General features: G+C 41.5%; 1 protein-coding gene across 1 annotated transcript in view; it reads left to right on the forward strand.

The window, feature by feature from the left end:
• Positions 1–23,623, forward strand: part of LOC115015804 (hippocalcin-like protein 1) — a 37,185-nt gene extending 13,562 nt beyond the window's left edge. Inside the window, exons 2-5 of the mRNA XM_029443372.1 lie at positions 15,915–16,067; positions 17,478–17,759; positions 19,386–19,491; positions 20,230–23,623. Of these exons, the coding sequence (XP_029299232.1) occupies positions 15,972–16,067; positions 17,478–17,759; positions 19,386–19,491; positions 20,230–20,327 (582 nt within the window). The 5' untranslated portion in view covers positions 15,915–15,971 and the 3' untranslated portion in view covers positions 20,328–23,623. The remainder of the gene's footprint in view (positions 1–15,914; positions 16,068–17,477; positions 17,760–19,385; positions 19,492–20,229) is intronic.
• Positions 23,624–23,719: the final 96 nt, after the last annotated feature.

Here is a 23,719-nt window from a genome sequence, read left to right on the forward strand (position 1 = left end):
TAAGTGTGTAGTTCTTCTTGTACTCCTTTGGCGGAGATAATTATCGGCTGAATCTGCAGCTCCGCTCGGCTTTATGGAGCTTCAGTGAGCTTCAGCTCATTGCTTAGCGGTCCAGCCAACAACTTTACTGTATTCTTCACTCTCACCGCGCTCACAAGTGTCGTTTTCAGCTGCAGCCGGAAGCTATTTTCTGAAAAACCCACTGTGCACTACCTTCACAGCACTAAACAGCAGAACAACACAGTTAACGAGCAACTGGTGAACATTGTGGAGCGTTTAGCAGCTAAAGAGACAGATATGTCCTCCAGGAGTCGTACTGACACTCACCAGATGGTCAGAAACATGATTCCAAATGAATAATAATGCTCCGTAACCGCTGGATGTGTAAATAGGCAACTGTTTGTTTTCGTATTAAATTAAATTGCTGTAGTTATTTCTTTTCATGTGGACCAGAGGAAGAGTAGCTGTAGCCCTGAGGATAGCTAATGGGGATCCATTAAAACGAACAATTAATAACACATTATGATGTACAATAAAACATCAGCTTTACCTGAGTGAAATGTAACACTAAATCATACCTCGTTTCTATAGAATCAGCATTTCATCCTGTCAAAGTGCATCATTTTATACTCTTTTCCAAAGAACAGGTTAATTATGAAGTGCTAAAATATCACTGAGGTGTAGTAAGTCTTCCAGCATTTGTATTCCTAAGAGCAAAATGAGAAGCTGGGGGGATGTGAACGTTTTCTCGGCATCAGCAGACTGATGTGTGATCTTCACAGCCGAGGCCACGGGTGACGGAGGAGGGAGGATGCACACAAAGAAGAGGAGTTGTCCGAACATGTGATCTATCCTCCCGAGCCCAGAGCGAGCCCGCACGGCAGTACTGTACAAGTACACAGCACTGCATTGTGGGATATATCTCCATCATGCAGCTTGTGGGCCTCTATTGGTGCGACGTGATCGCTTGTGAAGGGGAGATTTTTGCTGAGTCGGCTGTTTCCCTTCCTGACAAAAAGGCAGCTTGCTGGTATTTTTAGATGCTTTCTCTCTTTTCTTTCATCGACTGCGCAGGAAATATGAAAGTGAGACAGCTGTGGGCTGCTTGTCCTCCTTGGGTCCCACCCTCTGAAGCGTGAGATGTAACTTGTTTCCAAAGCTTTCTCCACCTCTCTGCCTTTTTGGGGATCAAGGAGACTTTTGTGTTACATACTTGTTGTGTTTCTTTTGATCAAATCTTCCTGGGATAGAGAGAAGTGAGAGGGGGCTGAATCCTCTTTATGTAAGTATATTAGAGACTAATGTCCTTTTGCCTTATTGTGATGACTTTTAGGCAAGACCTCCCCCACACCACGTCTACTCCACGTCAGAACCAGAATCAACATAATCGCCAAGTGTAACACCACAGGGATTTGCTAATCTTCTCAGGACAACTTTGCATTATGTAAAGATAACAAGATTTATTATGACGAGGCCAAAAGATCAGCAAAAAGACACGCCATGTGTAACAGTGAATATGTTAGAATTGTGTGGCTGTGTGAGGACGAAGCAATATGGCAAACGCACACCCACAGTTCACCTACACACACGCGCGATCTGTAAACTGTTTTATAGATTCATTCAATGCGTTAGATGAGTCACACATTTCAAAGGATGTGTGACCACCATGGGTTGGAGGCGAGAAGTCAGCCAAGGAGCAAGTGGGGGGGGATGGGATCGACAGCCGCCTGTGCTGATGGCGTTTCTTCCTGGGTGGTTAGAAAATGTCGTACAGTACACTCTGGAGGATGTCTTCAGGAGGAATGTGACGAGCTGGAACAAGACAGGAGTGAGAAAATGAAGTGAATGTGTAGAGAAGGGAAGACGAAAAGTGGAAGCCAGAGCGGTCCTGACCTTGTCGTCAGTGTGTGTGCCAGCAAGCAGCTGGATGCGCCTGCCTCTCCCATCTGCCTTTCACACCCCGACTCTCCTGAGCGCCACACGATCGAAGCTTTTGTTTTTCTCACCGTAACGTTACTTCTGCTCTGTATCACCTTTGTTTTGTATTTCTGGCTGAACCCCCCTCTCTTGGGTACTGCTTGGCCTAAAAAAAAAGCTCCTGATGCTTGTCACATCTTTCCAAACCCTAGTGATGCCCATGTCTATATTTATTTTTACTCCTTTCTCAGAACCATCCTTGACCTCAATAAGTGATAATTGCTTCAAGCTAAAATAAAACGGATGTTGATGCTGGGAGAATAATTAGCATCTTCATCCTGGGAAGTGTGTGTGTGTGTCCCTGTAGTGTGTGTTTTTGTGATTGCAGAAGGGTGCATACGATTCTTTCGTGCTCTTGGTGCTGTGCAGGTGCAACGTGCTGCTCTGGGACTTGAGCTAAAATACACTGCGGTGCCTCGAAAGCCCTTCACCCTGGAGGCCTCGGTATCTAAGGGATGTCCCCTTTTTTAGAGCCCTTGGAGAGATTAAAAAACAGCACAGTAACCCTTCAAGCACAGCACAGCGCATGTGGGACAATTCACCTCCCGGGCAACGTGATACTGTTGGCAGGTTGAAAGGAGAGCGGTTTGATTCAGTGTCCTATTTAACTTGCCCTTCCAATATCATTTACACTAACGCTACAACTAAAACTGACCGCAAGCTTTTCAAACTGTCCAGGCTGCTGAACAAAACTATTTCTATCCTGATGCATGCTGGTTTGTACTTAGATTTGTGTTCATGGGTATGCACGCTAGAACTTCAAGTACAAGGGTTAGAGACTGACTGCTCTCAGCCAGACAGAACCCATGAATCCCAGTACAGCACGACACATCTGAACCCACGTTTTGGCTAGTTTAGTAACAAGGAGAAAGGCCAGACGGCCCCGTTCTAGTGGTACTTTTGCTAGTTTTGTTTGGCAGGAGAAGGACGATAGAAAGATCTAGAGCAACTATACCAGGGGAGCGCAGGAAGCTTGGCCCAAGGCATTTAGCAAAGATCAAGGGCTGGTAAGAAACGACAAACTGACATTGGAGGGTTTTCTAAGGGGAAGGGAGAACGGTGGAGGAGGGAGTCAAGTAAAAAGGAGAGGCTAAATGAATGAATAGGGAAGACGGGTGTTGTATGTCAGCAGATCGATTGCAGCTAAGGATAGAGGTGTATCAGGATTCTCCTTCACCTCAGCAGCAGGAATAGAACCTGTGACCCCTGAGGGAAATCTGTGGCTATAGATTTGTTTAGGGGCCAGTTTGTCATAGATGGGAATCTGTGTATTATTGTGGTCTAAGAATAGACTAAGTGCTTATTTCTCAAACCAACAAATGTCCCAATTGATTTTGTGAAAAGAGAAACCATTGTAGGGTGACCTTTTCCTAAAGCCCCTGACAACTTAGTTTGAGATTTGAAGTAGCACCATAATGGTGATGGCCTAGTGGTCTAGTGGTACGCCTTCCAAACAAAACTCTAGAAGGTCGGGAGTTCAACACCAGGCTGCCACCATTGGTATCCCTGAGCAAGGTACTTAACCCTGAGTTGCTCCAGGGAGACTGTTCCTGTACTTAGTTCAATGTAAGTTGCTCTGGATAAGAGCATCTACTGAAAGACCTGTATAGTAACAAACAGCACGTAGGCTTCTTTTTGTGCTGAACTGAATTAACAACCTGAAGTTACGAACAGAATTGACAAACAGTTGTTTATGGTGACAGGAATACTACAGCGTCAGGGAAGCTGGATTTGTAAACTAAATGAACCTGTTGCAATCAGCAAAGTGATTCATAATTTCCTCCTCTACTTCATGTACAGTATGTGACATCATTGGTTAGAACAGCTCCAATAATATGCCTATAATCCTTAGTTCATCCACAGGATTACCCTGATAGGTGTATGGCTCCTATACTGTAGCATGTTAGCATGAGACTCAAGGGTTCCCATCATGCATTGGGTTGAATTCAGGACTGTTGCTTATTCTAAATGGTAATTATTGGACATGTTTAGTTACCATACCTTTGTTTGTTTTTTGGAAAACAATGTCTCCACTCTATTTCCTCAGTACAGCCTAATGATGAAGTGAAAGTTCGGTTATGAAAGGTTTCAGTTGTTTAAATAGTTCGTATTGTTCCAGCAGTATATTGCTTTGCTTGCGTTATGCAACTCCTGTCTGCTTCTCCAAACGTGGGGCGTGCCGGCCACCATGGATCGTAGGTACCTATGGATAAATATCTCATACAGCCCCATTTCAGAACATCCCAACTATCCTTTCAAGGCCTTATAATCAATACTAATAGTTGTGACAGTGGTATGTGCTCGGCTTAAAAAGCCTTTGAATGCATGGATTTTTGCATTTGTTGTATTAGAGCGTAGCTTCCTAAAAATGGAAAAGAGAACTGTACTAATGTCTTAAAGTGAGTCTAAAAATATCATTGTGCTGTTGAAGAGCTGGAACCTGGCTTCTGAACTATGTTGAGCTCAGCTGCTGAGGTCAAATTGTCTCCAAGAGGAAGACGAGCGAACTTGTCATGTCCCCAATGAGAGCGAAGCTGCTCGCTGATATAATAGGCTGTCTGGGTGAAGGACCACGATCCGGCCTGTCAGCAGCCTGCTGTCTTAGGTTTGCGGCAGACACTATGGATTTTCATATATTATTATGCTCAGGCCCCGTGCTTGAATTACACACTCGCTAAAGGTCACAGCGTTGCACGGAGCAGATACAAAGACAAAAACAGATGGAGGGAGGAAGAGAAAAAGTGCCATTAATAATCCATCAGTGATCCTCTTGTTTTTCTATCTGCTCTCCTCTTTCTTTCCCTTCTCTCTGTCCTTTATCACCCATGTCCTCTCTTTAACTCGCATATTTTGTAATCAACAAAAGTTACAGTTTGACTCCCTTTGATGCACCAACTGTGCAGACACTCGGCTTGCCGTCTCCTCTAACCCGGCCATTCCCACACAAACACATGCTTGCTACAGTCGGAGAGCTAGCTCCAGCTCATTCCCCTGCTGTGAATGCAGGGACAGATGCAAAGCTGACCTGAGCCATATGCTGCTGAACACAAGCTTTGAGCAACAGCTTTCAGTGCTCTGGGACTAAATGCTTGATTTACTTCCTCCATCAAAAGTGTTGTTATAATGTCTTTAACCGAAATAAAGAAACAAAACTAAGGCTGCAATAGCTGCCCACACTCTTCTCTTTGTGATCGTCACCTCGCTCTATTACTGTACACTTTATTCATCTGCTGGTGAAAGAGGAAAATGCATTTAAAGCATTGCATTCACTGTGTTTTGTGTCATCATTCCTAAGTGGGTACACGATTATAATTGTGTAATCTTGAATGCAGACTGCTTGTCTTTCACTCAGCAGGACAAATTGCCTTCATTCAGTGTAAACTGGCTATTATTATATGCCAATGTCCAGTGTAATTCAACATTTATAACTAATAATGTTTCATACATGCAGAGGGGGAACTGTAAACTGGTTATTAAATGTGTGCAGGCTACGTGTTTCCGACTGTGAAGATGAGCCTCACAGTGTAAATATTTTATAAGAATGGTGGCGAGGAGGCTTTGCGCAAGTCTTGAAAAATATTATATAACTATTATATAAATTAATATCTTCTACCTTGTTGGTATCAGCCGGTTTATAGCTCAAACCAGCAATTAAAGAGTTTAAAGAAGATATATATTAGCAGGTTTGTGCATGTGTGATCTTCTTTTCAGTCAGAGAGGATTGTGTGGTTGAGGACACCGTTAGAGGAACTTAGTTGTATGCTTTGGATGATTGGAAAGCACTGATACAGTGTTCTAGCTGAGGGTTGGGAAAAAAAAGAAAAATGGCCATTATCAGACAGGAACAGGAATGGGGGGGGTCAATGTTTCGGGAAAATGAGGTCACGCACCAATGCCAAGAAAGTCTTTATCACAAATCGCCATATTCTCCATAGAATTGTTAAAAGAGAATTACCTGCATGACTTAAAGGTTTGTAAATAGTCCCAGATTTCATCGCAGAGGATTGATCTGTATTTACTTGGAAGCCAAGTGATGTATATGTGGAGGCACTGCTTAAGTTTTCAGTTACGTAAAGCAGATTGTTACTTCTCGATGGAGGACATTATTTCTTGTCTTTGTGACCCAGATGGAAATAGCATTGCCCTCCAGTGGACGTGTTATAAATGAGGTCGGCTGCCTCCCTGATGGAGGTCTGAGCTCCTCAAAGAGAGCTCTGCCATTGTTGATCTGCAGCGCCAAAAAGGAAGTGTGTGTTTAAGCCCGATCAGACAATCTGCCTCGCTGGTGGTAGCGCAGAGTGGCAGAGTCACATTTGTTGTTGGAAACGCAGCCCAGCAGATGGCGTAGGTTGACTCCCAGGTCACCTGTCATATAAGGGGACATTTCGGAAGCTAAACATCCGGCTGGTGGAAGTGGAGAAGACCTTCAGCCAACGTTGATGAGTCCGATTTTCATGAGTGCTGAATGGAGACGGATTGTATTTCGGTCCTTATTATTTTTACGCATTAACTAAACCCACACATGACAATCTTAGGCAGTGGGATTAGGATTTGCCTCTTTTTGTGGCCGCATTTTGTTATTAAGGATTACAAGACGAGTGCATTTTTATTTATTTATAATTTCATTTCATTTATTTAGAAGATAAAGTAAGTATCTCTGGTATCGCATCATAAACCTTTACATTTCCAAGGAATGTAAATAGAGTGGGATGCTTCTACATACATACTCTTGAATCAGTTATTGGTATTGTGATAGTCAATTTAATGGTTTTTATAGGCCCTTTTAGTCTTACATTATAAATAAACTGAATATCTTTGGGTTTTTGGACTGTTGGAGGAATAAAATAAGACATTTGATGGCATCATTTGACCTCTAAAATATTGCGATTGGCATGTTTTACTGTTTTCTGACATTTCATAGGCATAACAATTAATATAATTTTCAGCCGATTTAACAATAATAAATAATTGTTAGTTGTAATGTTGTTGTTCAGTATAAGTGGGTGTCAGATATTCAACATGTTCATAGGAGAATGCATATTTAGGCGGATAAGAAGGAGTAAAATCCTTCGCAGTTCTCTAAATTTGATTATGATAATCCCTGTAGTATGACTTACCCATTAGTAATTATTGTAGCATGGGTTCCATCAAAGAAAGACACCCAACCCAACTGTCCTCCGTCTGTCTCTCATCCTCTCCGTCTGAAGTCAAAATCACATAAGCCTTTTAAGCCTTTGCCTTCTGCACGTATGTGACCTTACATGTTACTTCATCACATTGTCATCTCCTCTCCTTGGTGTTGCTCCTCGTCAAATCATTAGCGGCTGTATGTTTTATACATCAAGGAAGAAAGAAAGATCAAAGCGCATTATACGGTGTTGTGCATACACGTGTGAATACATGTGTGTCCTCCCTCTTTGACAGAGAGTTATTATCAGGATTCGTACATGCTCTGAAAACCGTGCAGCAGGAGAGAGAGCTCCACAAGGAGGACCAGTCCTCGTTCTTATTTTTAACCACTCCATTAACGTCTTTTCCTTCAATAACTCATCAATCCTTCCTCTCTTCTCCCTCCTCTCCTTTTATTCCTCGCTGTCTCGTAATATATTGAAACACATCATGAATTCTGAGACTTGATGAATTGATTGGTATTGACCAGCAGCCTTTACCAGACTAGCAGTGGCAGTCAGGGCACAATGTGGAGCGAGTAGGAAAAGAAAGAAAAGGGTTGATGGGAGGAGTGATCTTTAAGGACCACATTGAGATCCATTATGCATACCTTAAATAACACATTCTGTGATTTTTAGGTCAATTAAAGTGTTTATAATCAATGCTTTTGTATTCACACTGGATTGCATGGCTACAGTTCTGTGAAAGGAGTCGCTCATAATGATAAACCCATAAATAATTACCACCCACACTTCCCTCAGCTCTCCAGTGCATTGTAGCTCCTTCCATCCATTATGGCGCGAAACTTTGGTTTGGTGATATTGTACTCACGGTTATCACATTACTAGAACCCACGCTGTGTCTCCTGGATGTGTAAATAAACGATAACAAGTTCAAATATAACTGTACGTCAGTGTTTTGTTTTCGCCTTCAAGGATGCTGCCAAAACCATTTGCATTCATGAGTTTATTTGCCCTTTGGAGGAAGCACCATAAAATGCTATTGCAGTAGTGGAGTCTTGATGTAATGAAGCTGTGGCTCAGTTTTAGCAGCAGGGACAAAAAGGCACTTTTGGTAAAGAGATTTGAGACATAAATACCTGAAATGTTCCAAATGCTCAAACAGTATGTGAACATTTGCTGGTAGTCATTGACTTCTCTGACGTGAATATCTTTGGGTTTTGGACTAAAACAAGGCTTTTAAATGTGTGGGAGACATTTTTCTTTTCTGCTATCTACGATCGGCAGATTAACTGATAATGCTAATAATTGTTAGTTGCAGCCTTAATTGGCTTAATTTAAATGTGTTGATGCAGTTGGGTAGAGTGAGGTGGAGTGAAGAAGGATTTAGTGGAGATGCAGATCTGGACATCATCAGCGTAGCAGAGGAAGAGAACACCATGACAACAGATCATGTGAAAAACGGGAGCATGGAGGAGACCAAACAATGAGCACGGAGGAAATTTGCTGTTCATCAAACGCCAACAAAGAACGTTTTTCAAAACTGTCACTGCTTCAATACCACATTCACCTTCACAACACATGAAGCTTCAACATAAGTCATCATTGTAAGACTGAAAACTATCAGGGGCAGAGGAGGCACACAATGCAAGGCTGTCCAGCGTGACCGAGAGAAGCCACTAGTCAACAAGATGGAAGTTAATGGAGCAGAAAAGAAAATTGCTGCGCAGAACCTACAGGAAATAAAAATATGAAGAGAAAGTGAAAGAAAAGAAATATGGATGAAAGGTAAAAGCTGCCCGGCATCTCAGGTGGTCTTTCAGAGAGCTGCACTTTGAGAGGACGTAACGGGAGGCTGAAAACAACTTGAGAGAAGAAAAAGAAATCAATGGTGCATGTCATTTCTTTTGATCCTTCGATTTTTACACGTGGCACCGGCTCTGTCTGCTTTATTCTAGTGCCGCATACCACTTCACCACCCTGTCTGTCTTCCCTTCTCTCCAGTTCTCTCTTCACCACCTCTCCATCCCTCTTCCTCCCTAATGACTGAGCTGTTGGCAGGCGATATGAAGGCGCCATTTTCTTGACTTATAAGCACATTAAACAGCGGAGAAAAAGACTGGCTCTCTAAAATGTTAAATTGGACTTTGGACTTATCTCTCCTGCCTCTTTCCCAGCTTCCCTCTCTCCATCTCAGTCTGTTCTCCACCGCTTTCTTTCTCCTCCAATTTATTGCCTCTAAAGTTGGGCTGAAGTATTGTAACCAGCCTTTTATTAAAAATTGGCCTGTCAGAGTCACCAGAGTCATCTACCTCAGTTGATGACGGTACCTCCCCTACCGCAGCAAGTCAATATGCTTTTAATATTTCTTATTTCACATGCCTGCCCAGAGAAATCATTCCAGCCTGGTGTGGGAGAATTTCACTCAACAGTCTGTAAAATCTGCAGTGAAACCTGCTTCAATCTTCCTTGAGGAGCATCTCACCCAACTCAAAGAATTAAATTACTTTTAGTGCTCACTCATGTACTATAAGGTGCTTCTGAGGGGTTTCTGGCCCATAAAAATGGCTTTATAAAAAAAATCCAATTATAATGTTGGCACAAAATATCAGCTCCTGGAAGCGAAAATGAAAAATACGTTCAGAATCAGCCCTCAAAGCTTTTATTCTGAAGTTATAGAATGTAGATTCTTCATATATCAAGTCAAGTGGCAGACCCAAGCATAGGTTTTCTGAAACCCTCGTGATCTTTCAAAAACTTTAACAACACAGCAGTTTGACTGAAGTTTTTTTTATCGAGGTGAAAAACAAAAATCACCAGAAATTACATTTTCTGCCAGATAAACAATAATTTGATCACATTGTGAGTCTATTTCCTGATCCAAACACAGTAGCGTGAAGTGACCGATCTACTAGCTCAGTTCTCATGTTAGCTTGATTTGTTTGTGATGTATATTCCTCGTGTCATATAAAAAGAGTAAGGTTGTGTCATTTCCAGACAGTATTGGGCAAGTTATGTGAAAAATGTAATCAATAACTAATTTCATATTACTCAATTAAGTAGTACTTTACTAATTAACGTTACTCAACAGCTGGAATAGTTTGTTTCATTACTTGTTATTGCGATCGTTTAATAAATTCAGAACTTGGGAAATCGGTCTAAAACGTCAAAGCTGTTGTGACCTTCTGGGCTTTTGAAAGATTGTCAGCAATGTATCTTCCTTAAAAATACAGTTTCTTACGGTATCTCTGGGACTGAAACGTGATGATGATACACAAGATAACCCTTCTATAACAACATTAGCAAACGGCGTTCTATCACCTAATAACACCCTTTGTCTCTGGAAACACCTCCTGTCCTTGGATCAGATGATCCTACCTTTGGTGTTACATAATTTGCCTGCGTGTCTTGTCTCTCTTCGTCCTCTGTCTTTCCCTCCTTTCTCCTCTGTGCAGGGATCATCAGCCCAGAGGTTGATAACCTGCTTAGTAGCTCTGGAACAGATGTTAAAGGAGACAAAGTTTGTGTATGTACAGTATGTGCCTGGACAACAACAACTAGCCTGAACCTTGCCCCACACTAGGATAATTAGGCAGAGTTGGGGTCTGATTCGCCCTCTCAACAATCGTGTGGGTCGTTCCCGATTCAAGGCAGGACTGAGCAGGTTATCTGCCCAAATGATCTTGTAGTGTGAGGAGTTTAAAGATGCAATCTTAATGTTACTGACTGGATAATGAGTCTCACCGATATGGAATCGCTTGTAATCCTGTAGTGTAAAAGTACAGCGATGGAATATTGAGCTGAAACTCGTACTAGCCGATGAGAGCGAGCTGACTGGGAAGCGTGACAGCAGTAGAAAGCACTGTTTGAGATGAACTCCCCTCCAGCTCGTGCTACAAAATGTATAAGCCATGTTTATTCTGTCTACTCAGCTCTTAGTTTGAAGTCCTTTTGAAGTCATGTTTGATCACGCAAGTTTCTGCGAGATCCCTGAAATCACCTCTCTTAAATCATAGCGTATAAAAACCAAGTGTGAGTTCTCGCGTCTTGCCTGCATTTTTACGATTAAAATATTAAAAATCGCTTAAATTTGTCGTTATGTCTGTGGTCCCCCACGTTTTTATAATTGGTTAAGATTTGAAAATCTTCTAGTGTGGACCAGGCTTAACTAGCACTAGGTACTTCGTCTGGAGAGATGGATTAGCGATTTTTCCCTCAGAATGGAGGGATGAATGTTAGAGGGATAGTATGAAAGGATTGGAAGTAGAGTTTGGATTTCTGGGGCCACAGGGGGATTAAAACAACTGTGACTAGTGAGGACAGAATCATTTGTACTAGTTTGAGATCCTCAGACATACATGGCGCCGTATGGTGAGCTTCCACAGGTCACAGCTGGGTTGAAAAAAAAAAAAACTAGGTTGAGGGGAGGGAGAGAGTGCTGAGTGCAGTGAAAATGTCAGTGTGTTAGAATAGGATTTGTTGTGCAGTTGTAGCTAGAAGGAGAGGACTGCCAGCCTTCCTGTCGGGTTACACTCTGTGGCTTTCTGTGATTTGGTCCCCGAGGGCTGTCATGGGATTTAAAACCTCCTCTTGCAGTCATGTTGGAGGATTAATTGTGTTTCTAATCAACCAGCAACAACACTAAACTGGCATGGTTCATTTCTGTAATGATTTAAAAGCCATTCTCACTGAATGATCTGTTCAATTTAGTATCCTAATCATTTTTACTTCTTAGCTAGCAAGCCATTCTGTGTGGTTATGTAGCTATCGACTAAGTTAGCGGTAGCATTGGCTGTTTGTTAGCTTCGCCAAGGAGGTTATGTTTTTCGGCTTGGTTTGCCTGTCTGTCAGCAGGATTAGGGAAAATCTACTGGCCCGATTTTCATGAAACTTAATAGAAGGGTGTAGCACGGGCCAATGAAGAACCTATTACATTATGGAGTGGATCCGGATCGTTGGGTGGATACACAAATGGGTGAACATTGTGGGATAGAGCATTTGTGCTGCATTTGTGTGGTGTCGGAATAATCAGAAAAATGTGTTCCCGACTGGGAAGATTCACACGGACGCCCCTTCAGAAGAGAAAACAGCTGTCAACGTGTTTAAAAACTCTGAGCAATAAAATACAACATCTTCTTTATAGTGTGCATGTTGTTTCTACATTACTACTAAAAAATCACCAAAGTTGGAATAATGACTTCTCGACTCGTGAAGTGGGAACACCCGTGGAGCCTGTGAATGCATCATTGGCCTTGGCGGAGGTCTGCGCTCTCCGAGTGCCACTCTGTAAAGTGTCTTTGAGTTACAAGAAAAGCGTTATATAAGTCTAACGTATTATTATTATTATTATTATTATTATTATTATTATTATTATTATTATTATTATTACATCAACATTGGTTGCATGCAAGCGAGCTGTTATGCTTTCATCCATACAGTAGTACCTTTATTGTCATAAAACCCATATTACTACACATACAGTGTGCATTGTTTGTGGATAAAACACTTAGTACTTTCTTTTACTTTCTTTTTCTTATTCATTTTCTTTAACTTTTGCTACAAGCCAATTAGGGTGATATGCTCTGTATGTCTGTGTGCCATTCGGAAGCGTTAGCTGCTTTAATTAGCCAATCTTTATCTCTCCAATTAAATCTCATCCTCTCTTCCAAGCTTTTCTTCTTTTTCACCCCCAACCCACACGTCCACACACACGGAGGCACAGACTGCTTTGTGGTTGTGTTCGCCAAATGACAATGCGTGGGCGGCTGATATTAATCTCTACAGGTACTAAAAAGTATGTGCGTCAATGCCTCTATGACGGTTGGGTGTTTTCCAAAGACTCATCTTAGACACAGTGGTACACTCGTTCTGTTCTCTGCCTGTTCAAGTGGAACACACAATTTACTGTCTTTATAGTGAGACATACTAATTTCACACAAAGCTTTCAGCGCCGCAAACAGCAATCAACTACTCCTCGAGGAGAAATTAAGTTGTGTCTGCTTTTGTCCTTAGATTGTGTATTGGGTTGAAGACTGACTGAGCTGTGCTGGGGCAGGCATACCAATTATGTCACATTAAAGGGATAGTTCAGGTTTTGTGAAATGTGGTTGTATGAGGTACTTATCCATAGTCAGTGGATTAGCGCTTTGAGAAACAGACAGGAGTACCAGCACAGAAGCTCAGCAATGGGGCAGCAGCAAAACATATTTTAGCAACAAAAAAAAACAATATACGCTTAAGTGTACGCTATATTCAGAATATATTCACCGGCTCATCTTGCCGTGAAAAAGCCCTTTCTGATGGGGATGTTATATCCATCTACGATCGCACGTTGGTGAATCTGAACCAAAACCACACAATAACCCAAACTAACTAACCAATCAAGGCAGGTAGAACATTTCCCGTGGATAAAATGATTGTTTTTGTCAATGGAGTCTGGTGGGTTTGAAGAGAGCACAGATGGATATAACAGCTGTCTGACTGTGGAGAAGTACTTTAAACAATGCCTTTACAGTAAACTGTGAGGCAAACATGTCCAATTTTGAAAAGTAGACACTAATGAAATAGTAAAAGGCATAAATGTCAAACATAATCGTAAAATACCGTATACTGTTAAAATAATTTGTAACGGCCGAGACACAGTCTGGAAATAAGCTGCATTTTTATGCCTCGTGGCAAAGAGCCATTCTATTGTTTCCTAATCCTCCGAGTATGCAGCGTTCACCAGTCCCCAAACAGAAGAGAGGGAATCATAAGTGATGGCTGCAGCTCTCCCTTCAGCAGCCTGGGGATTGGCTACAAACATTACTGACTTTTTATTACATACTTCTTTCCAATCGTCTTTTTCTCATTTATTTTTGCCAGTTACATTTCCAATTTCTCTTTGGTGTTGTCCACATGTTGTTTCTTGTAGGATTTTATATAGTTTGGAGATTTGACTATTTTGACTATTATTTGAGATAGCTCCTTATTTGTAAAGAAAGAAATGATTGTATGATTTGTAACCATCTCCCTAAAATATATTTATATTTTACAAATATATCTCCAATTTATTAAAGTGTTCTAATTGATAGTACTATTAATTGTTTTTCTATTAATTTCCATTTAGTTTTAATTCCATTGTTTGTCCATCTCCTTATTAAATCTACTTGTAGCATGAGATAATTAAATCTGGAAAGCTAACTCTTTCTTTAGGTAAGTTTTATTATTTAGAATTCCAGATAAAATGTACAAGCATTTAGTCAAACGCCTTCAGGATGAGAGACTTAACATGGTTTAATTTTATTAACTGAGTAAAGGGACGATCGGGCATGTGGGTTTCTTGTTTCTGCGTATCTGAAGCTCTTGCCAGGCAGCGATAAAGAGCTGCGACACCCACACAGTCCAACTCATATGCCTCAGGCAGACGGTTTGACTTTCTCAAGTTCACATAAACACAAACAGGCCTGCGTTGGCACACACACACACACACACACACACACACACACACACACACACAGGCACACCAAAGTTGTTGGTGTAATTACCTAGCATGACTGAGGAGAGACTGGAGGTCAGCGAGGTCGGCCAAGTCTCATTGGAGGTGTTTGATCCCCAGTGATCAACATTTACACACGTACACACAACACAGAAGCAACTGCTTTGATGGCGGACCGCAGGCTAATTAGCCGTCGAGTACAGAGAAGCAAAGTTTACAAGCACAAGTTTATTGCTTTCTTTCTCTACATGCACTATGATCCTCTAAAATACCATTTATTGATCCTTGATTCACCCCTGAAAACACCTACATGAAGCTCGGAAATGTTTTCAGGTGAAAACAAATGACATTTTACAAACTGTAACCAACGATTATACGCATGAGTTAAAGTGAGACTGTTACTTTTGACAAACAAGTAACACGTTTTCTCTCTTACAAAGTGAAAAGTTGAATCTATAGGTAACAAAATACGACTTGTTCCAATTCAATACAGTCAGAGGTTCCTTATATATATATAAATATACTGTATATATTGCAATTAATTGTCCTAAAAACCAACATGCCATCAAAACTACCTTAATTAAATTATTATTAATAGTTAAAGTAATGGAATTTCTAGGTAATAGGGTCATATTGATGGTGTCATTACGTAGTTGTATCTCTGAAATCGTGTTAGCTAAGAGCTGAGATGAAGATTAGGAGATCTGCGCACACACACACACACACACACACACACACACACACACACACACACACACACACAGCTGATTTGACACACAAACACACAGCTGGCCAGATAAACACATAAATGTGATCAGTGTGCCGTGCTTGACGTCACAGGGTGTGTTTGGGATTATTTAATGTTTTGCGAATGTGATGCAGCAGTTTGGAAACTTGTAGCGTTGCATAACATGCCGTGCAGGAGGATGGGGACACAATACTGTGACAGGGCTCGCTTTGACTTCATTAAAACAATTCAGAATTGTGTGAGTGGAGAAAAAGTCATGTTGTCAATTTGTCTGGGAGGAAACTGCCAAGTGGCCTTTATTCATTGTTTGCTTGTTGATTTCATTTGCACAACTCAACTTCTATGTATTGCAGCTGCTTAGTGACAGAACACACTGTTTTCTTCTACCTTCAACGGACAGTCACCTGCATCTGGTCTTGAAGAATCTTTCTAATCCTTTATATTTTGGATCTGCCGCTGAGTGACTCCAGTGACGTGTCGCTGTTTGCTGACCAACTGCATGTCATTTCTCATTTTTCATAGAAGGTCAGGCTCCTCTGGTTAATTGTTTCTGACCTCCTGTTTCTTTATCTCTGATTCACAGGTGGGAAAAGCGGCCTGGCTAGTGCTGTAGTCACTGTTGTTGTTCAGTCTCGTTGACATGGGGAAACAAAACAGCAAGCTGCGGCCAGAGATGCTGCAGGACCTCAGAGACAATACTGAGTTCTCCGACCACGAGCTGCAGGAGTGGTACAAGGTACGTAGACATTATTGTGCGGCACCAAGTCGTAGTAAATGTACTGCTACCACTACTGTTACAAATACATTTTCTCACATATTATACTTCATACTTCTTTACCACTATATTCAGAGGGAGCTAGAGACCATTTTGCAGTGGCCAGAACACCAATGACCCTTTCCCCACTTCCTACCCCCCTACTTATGGCGCCCTTGCTTGGACCACACCAATCTTCAAATCGGGCCAGGGGCTTAAAGTGTGGGCGTTAAGTAGGGAGGCCAATCGCCCCAGTCACTACCCAAACCTCATGTCCATGGGTCAGTAGATGTAGATGGACTCGAGGGCTCAGCTCCCTCTTCGCCACGACGGTCCGGTACAATGCCCGCATCACTGCTGACACCCCACAGATCCGCCTGACGATCTCACGATCCCAAAATACTTCAACTCCCAACTTAAAGGGAGCAATGCACTGTACATTTAGAAGCTTTTCCTTGAATTCTTACCTTCTGGTATTCACTGTACACTATTGGGTTGCAGCGACCAATCACAGGAAAGAGAACAAAACTAATCCGTAAAACTGACAGCTGTCTTGATTTGAATGTTTGTCTCAGTATATGGCAGAGCAACACCCGCCCTCTGTCTGTTAAACCTTGGCATGATGAGGTGCCACAGTAACCTAAACCCCAAGACTGATCTCATCTTGTGTGCATGGATGATGTGTTTCTGTAATGGCTGTATGATGCATGGATTAAACCTATGGAACAGCTGTGTGAGCTGTCCTGAATAAGAGCTGCTCATATTAAACCGTCACCTCCCTGACCTGTGACTTAAGCCTCACTGACCCCGGGTCTCTTCGCACTGACAGTCGTCATGATGGTGCTCGCTCTCAGCAGATGGAGATGTCATATGAACTGCACAGTATATTGGGCTGAGGTCTCTGAGAAGTTATCTAGCTTGTCTTTTTTGGAGAATTTATTGGCTATAGACCAAAGGAAGGTTGTGATGCCCCAAAAGCAATAAAGAGAAAAATGTTATTAGAAACAGAACCAAGCTAACTTTCCACCTTCACTCATGAGAATCTTTGATACGATGATCCTAAAGTAATTTCAGCCTTCAAGTCGAGACAATTACTTTTTCACCTCTCTGAGTCTTAAAGGTCTTCGTAAAAAAGGAGCTTTATTTCTGCCAAACAAAAGGCTGCGACTGACATGACTTTTACTTCCCCTGTCTACAACGCTGCTTTATCAAATGTGACTCCTTGAAAAGAAGATAAAACTGCTTTCAACGTCTTCAGTCTGTTCAGAATGAAGCGTCACATGAATGAAACATTGTTGGTTTTGTAGGGTTTGATTTGGCTGATGTAAAACATGCATCATAAAGATGTATTTATTTGAACCCTGGTCTCGCCTCATGTCGACTTCTCCTCAGGGTTTCTTGAAGGACTGCCCCAGTGGAACCCTGAATGTGGAGGAGTTCAAGAAAATCTACGCCAATTTCTTCCCCTACGGTGACGCCTCCAAGTTCGCTGAGCATGTCTTCCGAACATTTGACACCAATGCCGACGGGACGATAGACTTCCGGGAGTTCATCATTGCCCTGAGCGTGACGTCGCGGGGCAAGCTGGAGCAGAAGCTCAAATGGGCCTTCAGCATGTACGACCTGGACGGAAACGGTTACATCAGCCGCGATGAGATGCTGGAGATTGTACAGGTGAGCAAAGGACTCTGGGTAATGATGTTTTGTTAGTCTCAATCACTGGTTGCACTCCATGCCGGGTTTCCGGGTTAGCAAGAACATCAAAAATCAAAAGTTTTTCGTTCTTGACCTCTACCCGCCCACCTTCAGTAAAACATTTTCCCGTGCCTGTAACTGTATATTTATATTAATGTATTTTTGTACCTGTTAGACAACTTTATTCAGACATTAAAGGACTCCCTTTAGTTTCCCTTTAAAAACAGATTGGTGTAAAATCAACAAGAAGATCTCAAATATTATCATATGGGGATTTGTAACATGACGCAGATGTGTGGTGACGGAAGACCCCAAAATAATGTCATAAATCTCTTATTTACAAAACGTAGCTTTGCTTTTAGCCAGCGGATCAATCCTCTTAACTTGAATAGACAGAGAGAGTGCTTCTGCTAAACGCTCACTTTAATTATGTAAGTTAAATCATTCTTATAAGTATGTGCAAAGAGGCTCAAAGACAGATATGCAAAGACGGTAAAAGGGAGGTCTGTAATCCAGCTCTTAAAGAGAAGAAATGTCCAGATATTGGATTGAGGATATCGCTGTGTGTGTGTGTGCGTGTGTGTGTTTTTGGGTTCTCATAGTATAGCGAGTTAATTTTAACCAGAGTTTATCCCTGTGTGTGCAGAATACTGGGATTATCCCTAAAAGAAAGCACCATTGGATGAGAGAGGAGGGGCTTATTGTGTCATTTCACACAGACAGAGAGAGAGAGTTCCATTAGAGGAAGTCAGTTTTGTTTTACTCAACATCATCCTCACCCTACACGCCCTAATCAAAAGACACGTCCAACTAAATACAAAAACAAAACAAACGTTTTTGACTTAATCTGGTTTAAAATAATGTATTCAGTAAAAATTGTCTATGGAAAAGGAATATTTCCCCCCCGAGGTATAAAGCGGGGTGGCAGTGTTACTCTAACCTTGTTTAATACATATAAAAATGATTCCTCAAACACTGGAACATGGGGGACTCTTGTGTTTTAGTACAGAGTCTCTATATACATCCAGCTATTTGCCCTTTTTTGGAAGAAGAAATGAACTTGTTTTATAGACCAGGAGATAAAGTTTTACAGCTGGTACTGAAAAGCACAGAGAGTTTATTCCATGCAAGCTACCTTCCCTTCTGAGGGTGCTGCCCTGACACTGATATACAGCCAGTTTTACACCCTTTTCTCCCGACGCAGAAGGTTTAATGGGCACGTAAGCTGATTGTAGATCTGCGTCTGAGGCCGGCTGATACTCGTATTGATCTGCAGATAAAGTTGTATCACATCGATACAGTAAGCTAACACTGCTGGCACACGTGGTTTCATACATATACAGAAACTGCATGGGTATTTGTGAACAAGCGGGCCAGGGAGCAGCTCTTAGCATGAAGGGTAACAAATGTCAGTGAAGCATGTGGACTTTAGAAAGCGTGTTTATCAGCATCTTGAAAGCTAGCGTGACTTTATTTTTTCAGTTCAGTTGTGTTTCTAGTTCTCTCCTGCTGAGTGTCCTTAATGGGTTCCTGCTGGCTCGAATTCACTTATCCTTTCACCGCCCCCAACCCAACTCCATCTCTCTCTCTCGCTCTGTTTATCAGGCCATCTACAAGATGGTGTCATCTGTGATGAAGATGCCAGAGGATGAGTCCACGCCAGAGAAGAGGACGGATAAGATCTTCAGACAAATGGACCTCAATAACGATGGTGAGAGGAGGAAATTGCACCATGGAGGGGTGCAAGTGCTGCACAGAGGGAGGGTGGGGGGGGTGACAGTTTATTGAAGATAATCTAATTTTACTGGAGATTCTTTGAAAGAATTTGGGACTGCATATATATTTATATCTGTGTGACAGGGCCTTAATACAATGTAACACACGTCCTCCAGTACCATACACAAGAAGAAGTGACATCATATATTAATCTAAATACTTTCAAATAACATATTTATGTGGAAAAGAATCTAAAGTTTCTCATCTCGCAGGCTTTCTCCAAGTAACTGACTGTAATGTTTCCCATGGGAGCAGCCGACTCAGTCTGTGTGCATCGTCAGTGCAAACAGAAAATCTATTCCTCTTTCTCTCTCACTGAACAAAATGTTGCGTATTTCCCAATAAAAAAACTTGTTTTCTACCTCATTGAGACGTTCTTCATCTTCTCGACATCTTCTCGCTCAACAACTCTCCAAAGCCACACGTCACGTTTCAAGTGTCCAACACGTGTAGAAGTAGAAAAGAAGATCTTATGGTGTGACAAGCAGCCTTTAGTTTGGAGGTATTAACTGAATGCGTTACATTCACCAATGTTTCCTCCCAAAGCTCTACCAGCTGATCAAACAAGAGCATTAACATGTAAGATGCGCTCGTCAATATAGAGGCTACGATATTTAAAGGAATCTGCATTGTGTATTTAAGTCCTTCTTTCTCTTTCTCGTCTATTCTGCAGGCAAGTTGTCCCTGGAGGAGTTTATCAAAGGTGCCAAAAGCGACCCCTCCATCGTGCGGCTACTCCAGTGCGACCCCAGCTCGGCCTCCCAGTTCTGAACCCCCCCGCCCTGCTACGACCCTTTCCTCCTCACCCTCTCTGTTGCTATTGAAACAGTCACTCAAAATCAATGCATGATGGTTCTCATCTCTCATATCATCTCTTTTTTTATTTATTATTTTTTTGTTGTGTGCAAGGATTGAGGAGGGATTTTAAGGAGGATAAGAAAAGCCATCACTATCATTTTTACTTCATCGTTTTTTGGGAAAGCTGGAAGGGACATGAATACGTTTAATGATCAGTGGCGTTCGCTAATGTTACCTCTCTCTCTCTCTCTCTCTCTCTCTCTCTCTCTCTCTCTCTCTCTCTCTCTCTCTCTCTCTCTCTCTCTCTCTCTGGAACGTCGGATTTCCAGGAGAGCTTGTGACAAAGTGTGGATTTTTGCAGATTGGGGATTTCTCAGTTTGACCTCCAACACACATGTACATCATGTATATACTGTCTGTCTGTGTATATCACAAGATGAAGGTGTTCTTCACGTATGGTGCACTCTCTGACTTTGAAAGGTAGTATTATGTAGCGTAACTTCCTGGTCTGATCTGAACGGGTGGTCGGGGTGGAGGTGGGTGGGAGTGCAGGGTTCTTTGGGATTTTACTGCTATATGATCTTTCGGTGAGAAAAAGAAGGCCTAAGATCCCATTCTCTTTTTATTATTGATATCTACTGGCATGTCAAATGTTGTTGTTTTTTCATTTGTACATATTGTTTTCCTCCATGTCGTTTTATTTATTCATTTCTATTCTCATTATTGTGCGTTTACTTTGACATGTTGACCGTAATTCAGTTTACAGTGACAGAGAGAGAGAGAACATGTGAGTTAAGATTGATCTCTTTGTGGATTTGTTAAAGTGGAAGATTATAAAACTCTATAACTCCATAATGCATTCGATCAATGACACCAGTAGCACATATCGTTTCAGCCGCCATGTGTTTTTAAAGTCTGGCTGTGCGTCCGGTCTGAACGCGTGCACGTGGATATGCACTGTGTGCCCGAGGCTATAACTTTTACAGTATTACCATGTTGTGTTGTTTCTTAATTTGTAAGTATTCTTTAACAACGAGCAGTAAACTTAAGATAGTCGTTAACCTGTCACTATACTGCATGATCCTATGAACTGACAACATCCACAGAAACAGTCAACGCACAGCAGTATCTTTTTGTAGCTCTGCAGCCTCCGCAGCACTGTACCAGGCAGAAATGATTGAGTATTTGTCTTGCTTTGGGACAAACCCTCCCCCCCTCCCTCCCTCCCTCTTCCTCTGACAGACAGAGAACTCACTAAGGGCTCGTTCATCACTCTCTAGCTGAATGCTTTTATAACCTCCTGGATTAGTCTGCTTACAGAGCAGGTAGATGAAGGGACGTGTTTCACGAGATAAGAGATACTTTTTCTGATTACAGTTTCCAGACATACGTAGTAATCGGCAGGAGATCGGTGGCCGTGTTTACATTGGCACTGATAGAAATCAATTACATTTGGAGCACCAGGAAAGTGGAACACGAGATCAAACTGCACCTGCAGCGTATGAGATTTAAAACACAGTTCTACGGTGAATTTTCAGCAACACCGCTCCATACATGCGTACAGTCTTTTCAAATGACACTTCACAACAACTTGGTTAAGTTTAGGAAAAGTGCTGACGTTATGAGAAGTGGCGTTACTTAAATATGGAAGTTATGCCACAAATATATCAATTCTAGTCCGGTGTCTTTAGATCCACACAGACCTCTTCGCTCTTCGCTCTTCGACGATCACGTGGATTAAATTGATTTGAACTATTTCAATTAAATACTAGACTTTAAAGCACATTTCAGAATAAAAGCCTCCAGCTGTGCATATGTAAACACAGCCACTGGTGGCAGGAATACCAGCACCACCATGTCCTGAGTGTAAGTATTTAAGGCCTCCATTGTCAGATCACTGTTGCCATCTTCTGTTTTGGAGGTTAAACACAAAATAAATTCTGTTTGTGAAGAAGTGTTGGGCAGAAATAGCATATTGCAGATATTCATACATCATTCTTTTAAAGGGGCCTCCAGGTACTTTACTTTTATAGACTATAATGTATTCGTGTATTTGGTAGTTAGAAGTGGTGGACTGTAAGTACATTTACTGGATTTAAGTGCAATACTAAAGTACTTCACTCGAGTATTTCTATTCTATGCTACTTAAAACTTTAAAGATTAAGGTTTTAGACTCAGAACATATCAGTTAGTTCATGAAACGTATTGTATTGTTATTCTATCGCTAACATAGTGAAGTAAAAAATAGAGCCTGATTTAAAAAGATATATATTAGAAAGACACTCACACAATGTTGTTTTTAATACTTTATCTTATTTCAGATTTGTTTTTCACTAAAAGGATGTTCACTAAAACCAAAGTGTGTCCTATCTGTGATGAAATAAAATAATTGTTTCTTAACAAAATGTAAGGTGAAGTGATTTCAGTATGTTTAATGTCATTTTAAGAGTTTTCAGCATTTTTTGATATCGTGAATCGAAATTATTTGTATTATATTTCTCTATCGTCCCATCCCTAATTATTATTTAAACTGCCCCCAAACTATATACAAAGTGTAGTTTATCTCCAACCTGAAGTGGTTCAGTGTTTATTCTATTAATGTATTCTTGTTCACTGAAAAACTTAATTGAAATCCAGACTAATGCAATTATTCCAGGTGGTTTAGCTCCATAAAGAGGTTTCCACCGGCTTCACTGAGTAATAAAACCCCGGCACAAAATGATTTCTCTGTCTGCCATGTGAGATAAAAAAAATTAAAAAAAAACCCGAGTCAGAAGAGCCTCGTCATACCAGACTTAATATCAGCCCAATATGTGTGTTGCCCAACTTTTCACTACCTCACAAATTGAATTATTGCGTGCAGTGGTGGCGAAGTGAACTCCCAATGAGAGCTGTGCTGGTGCAGCTGCATCAACATGACATTAGGACTGACCTGAAGTTACCTTGTACCAAACATTTGCACAGGAGCTTCCTAACCAGCCGCACCTCTGCTTCTGAGGATCCTATAGTGCCACTGCCTTCTGCTGGTAGGATAAGGAACAACAGTTGCTACCCCCTGATCTACTACAGTTACCAACCCTTTTCTATTCTCACTGCCTCTGATGAACTGGTAACTTACATTGGATAAATGCACCCCCTACTTTCTTTCTTCCTTCCTAACCTCCCTTTACTTCCTCCCTATTTTTCTGTTGCATGAAAACCTCTCGTGAGGATGTCATGTTTGTTCAGTTGGACCTGAAATCGAAATATACCTATGTGTTTCAAAGCTGCACGTGTGGACTGTTTCCTTATTTCTGATTTTTATTAAGGTAAAAATACTGTTTTTGTCAATGGAGTCTGGTGGCTTTGAAGAGAGCATAGATTAC

This window comes from Cottoperca gobio, chromosome 11 (assembly GCF_900634415.1).
Source record: "Cottoperca gobio chromosome 11, fCotGob3.1, whole genome shotgun sequence".
NCBI classification, from domain to species: Eukaryota; Metazoa; Chordata; class Actinopteri; order Perciformes; family Bovichtidae; genus Cottoperca; species Cottoperca gobio.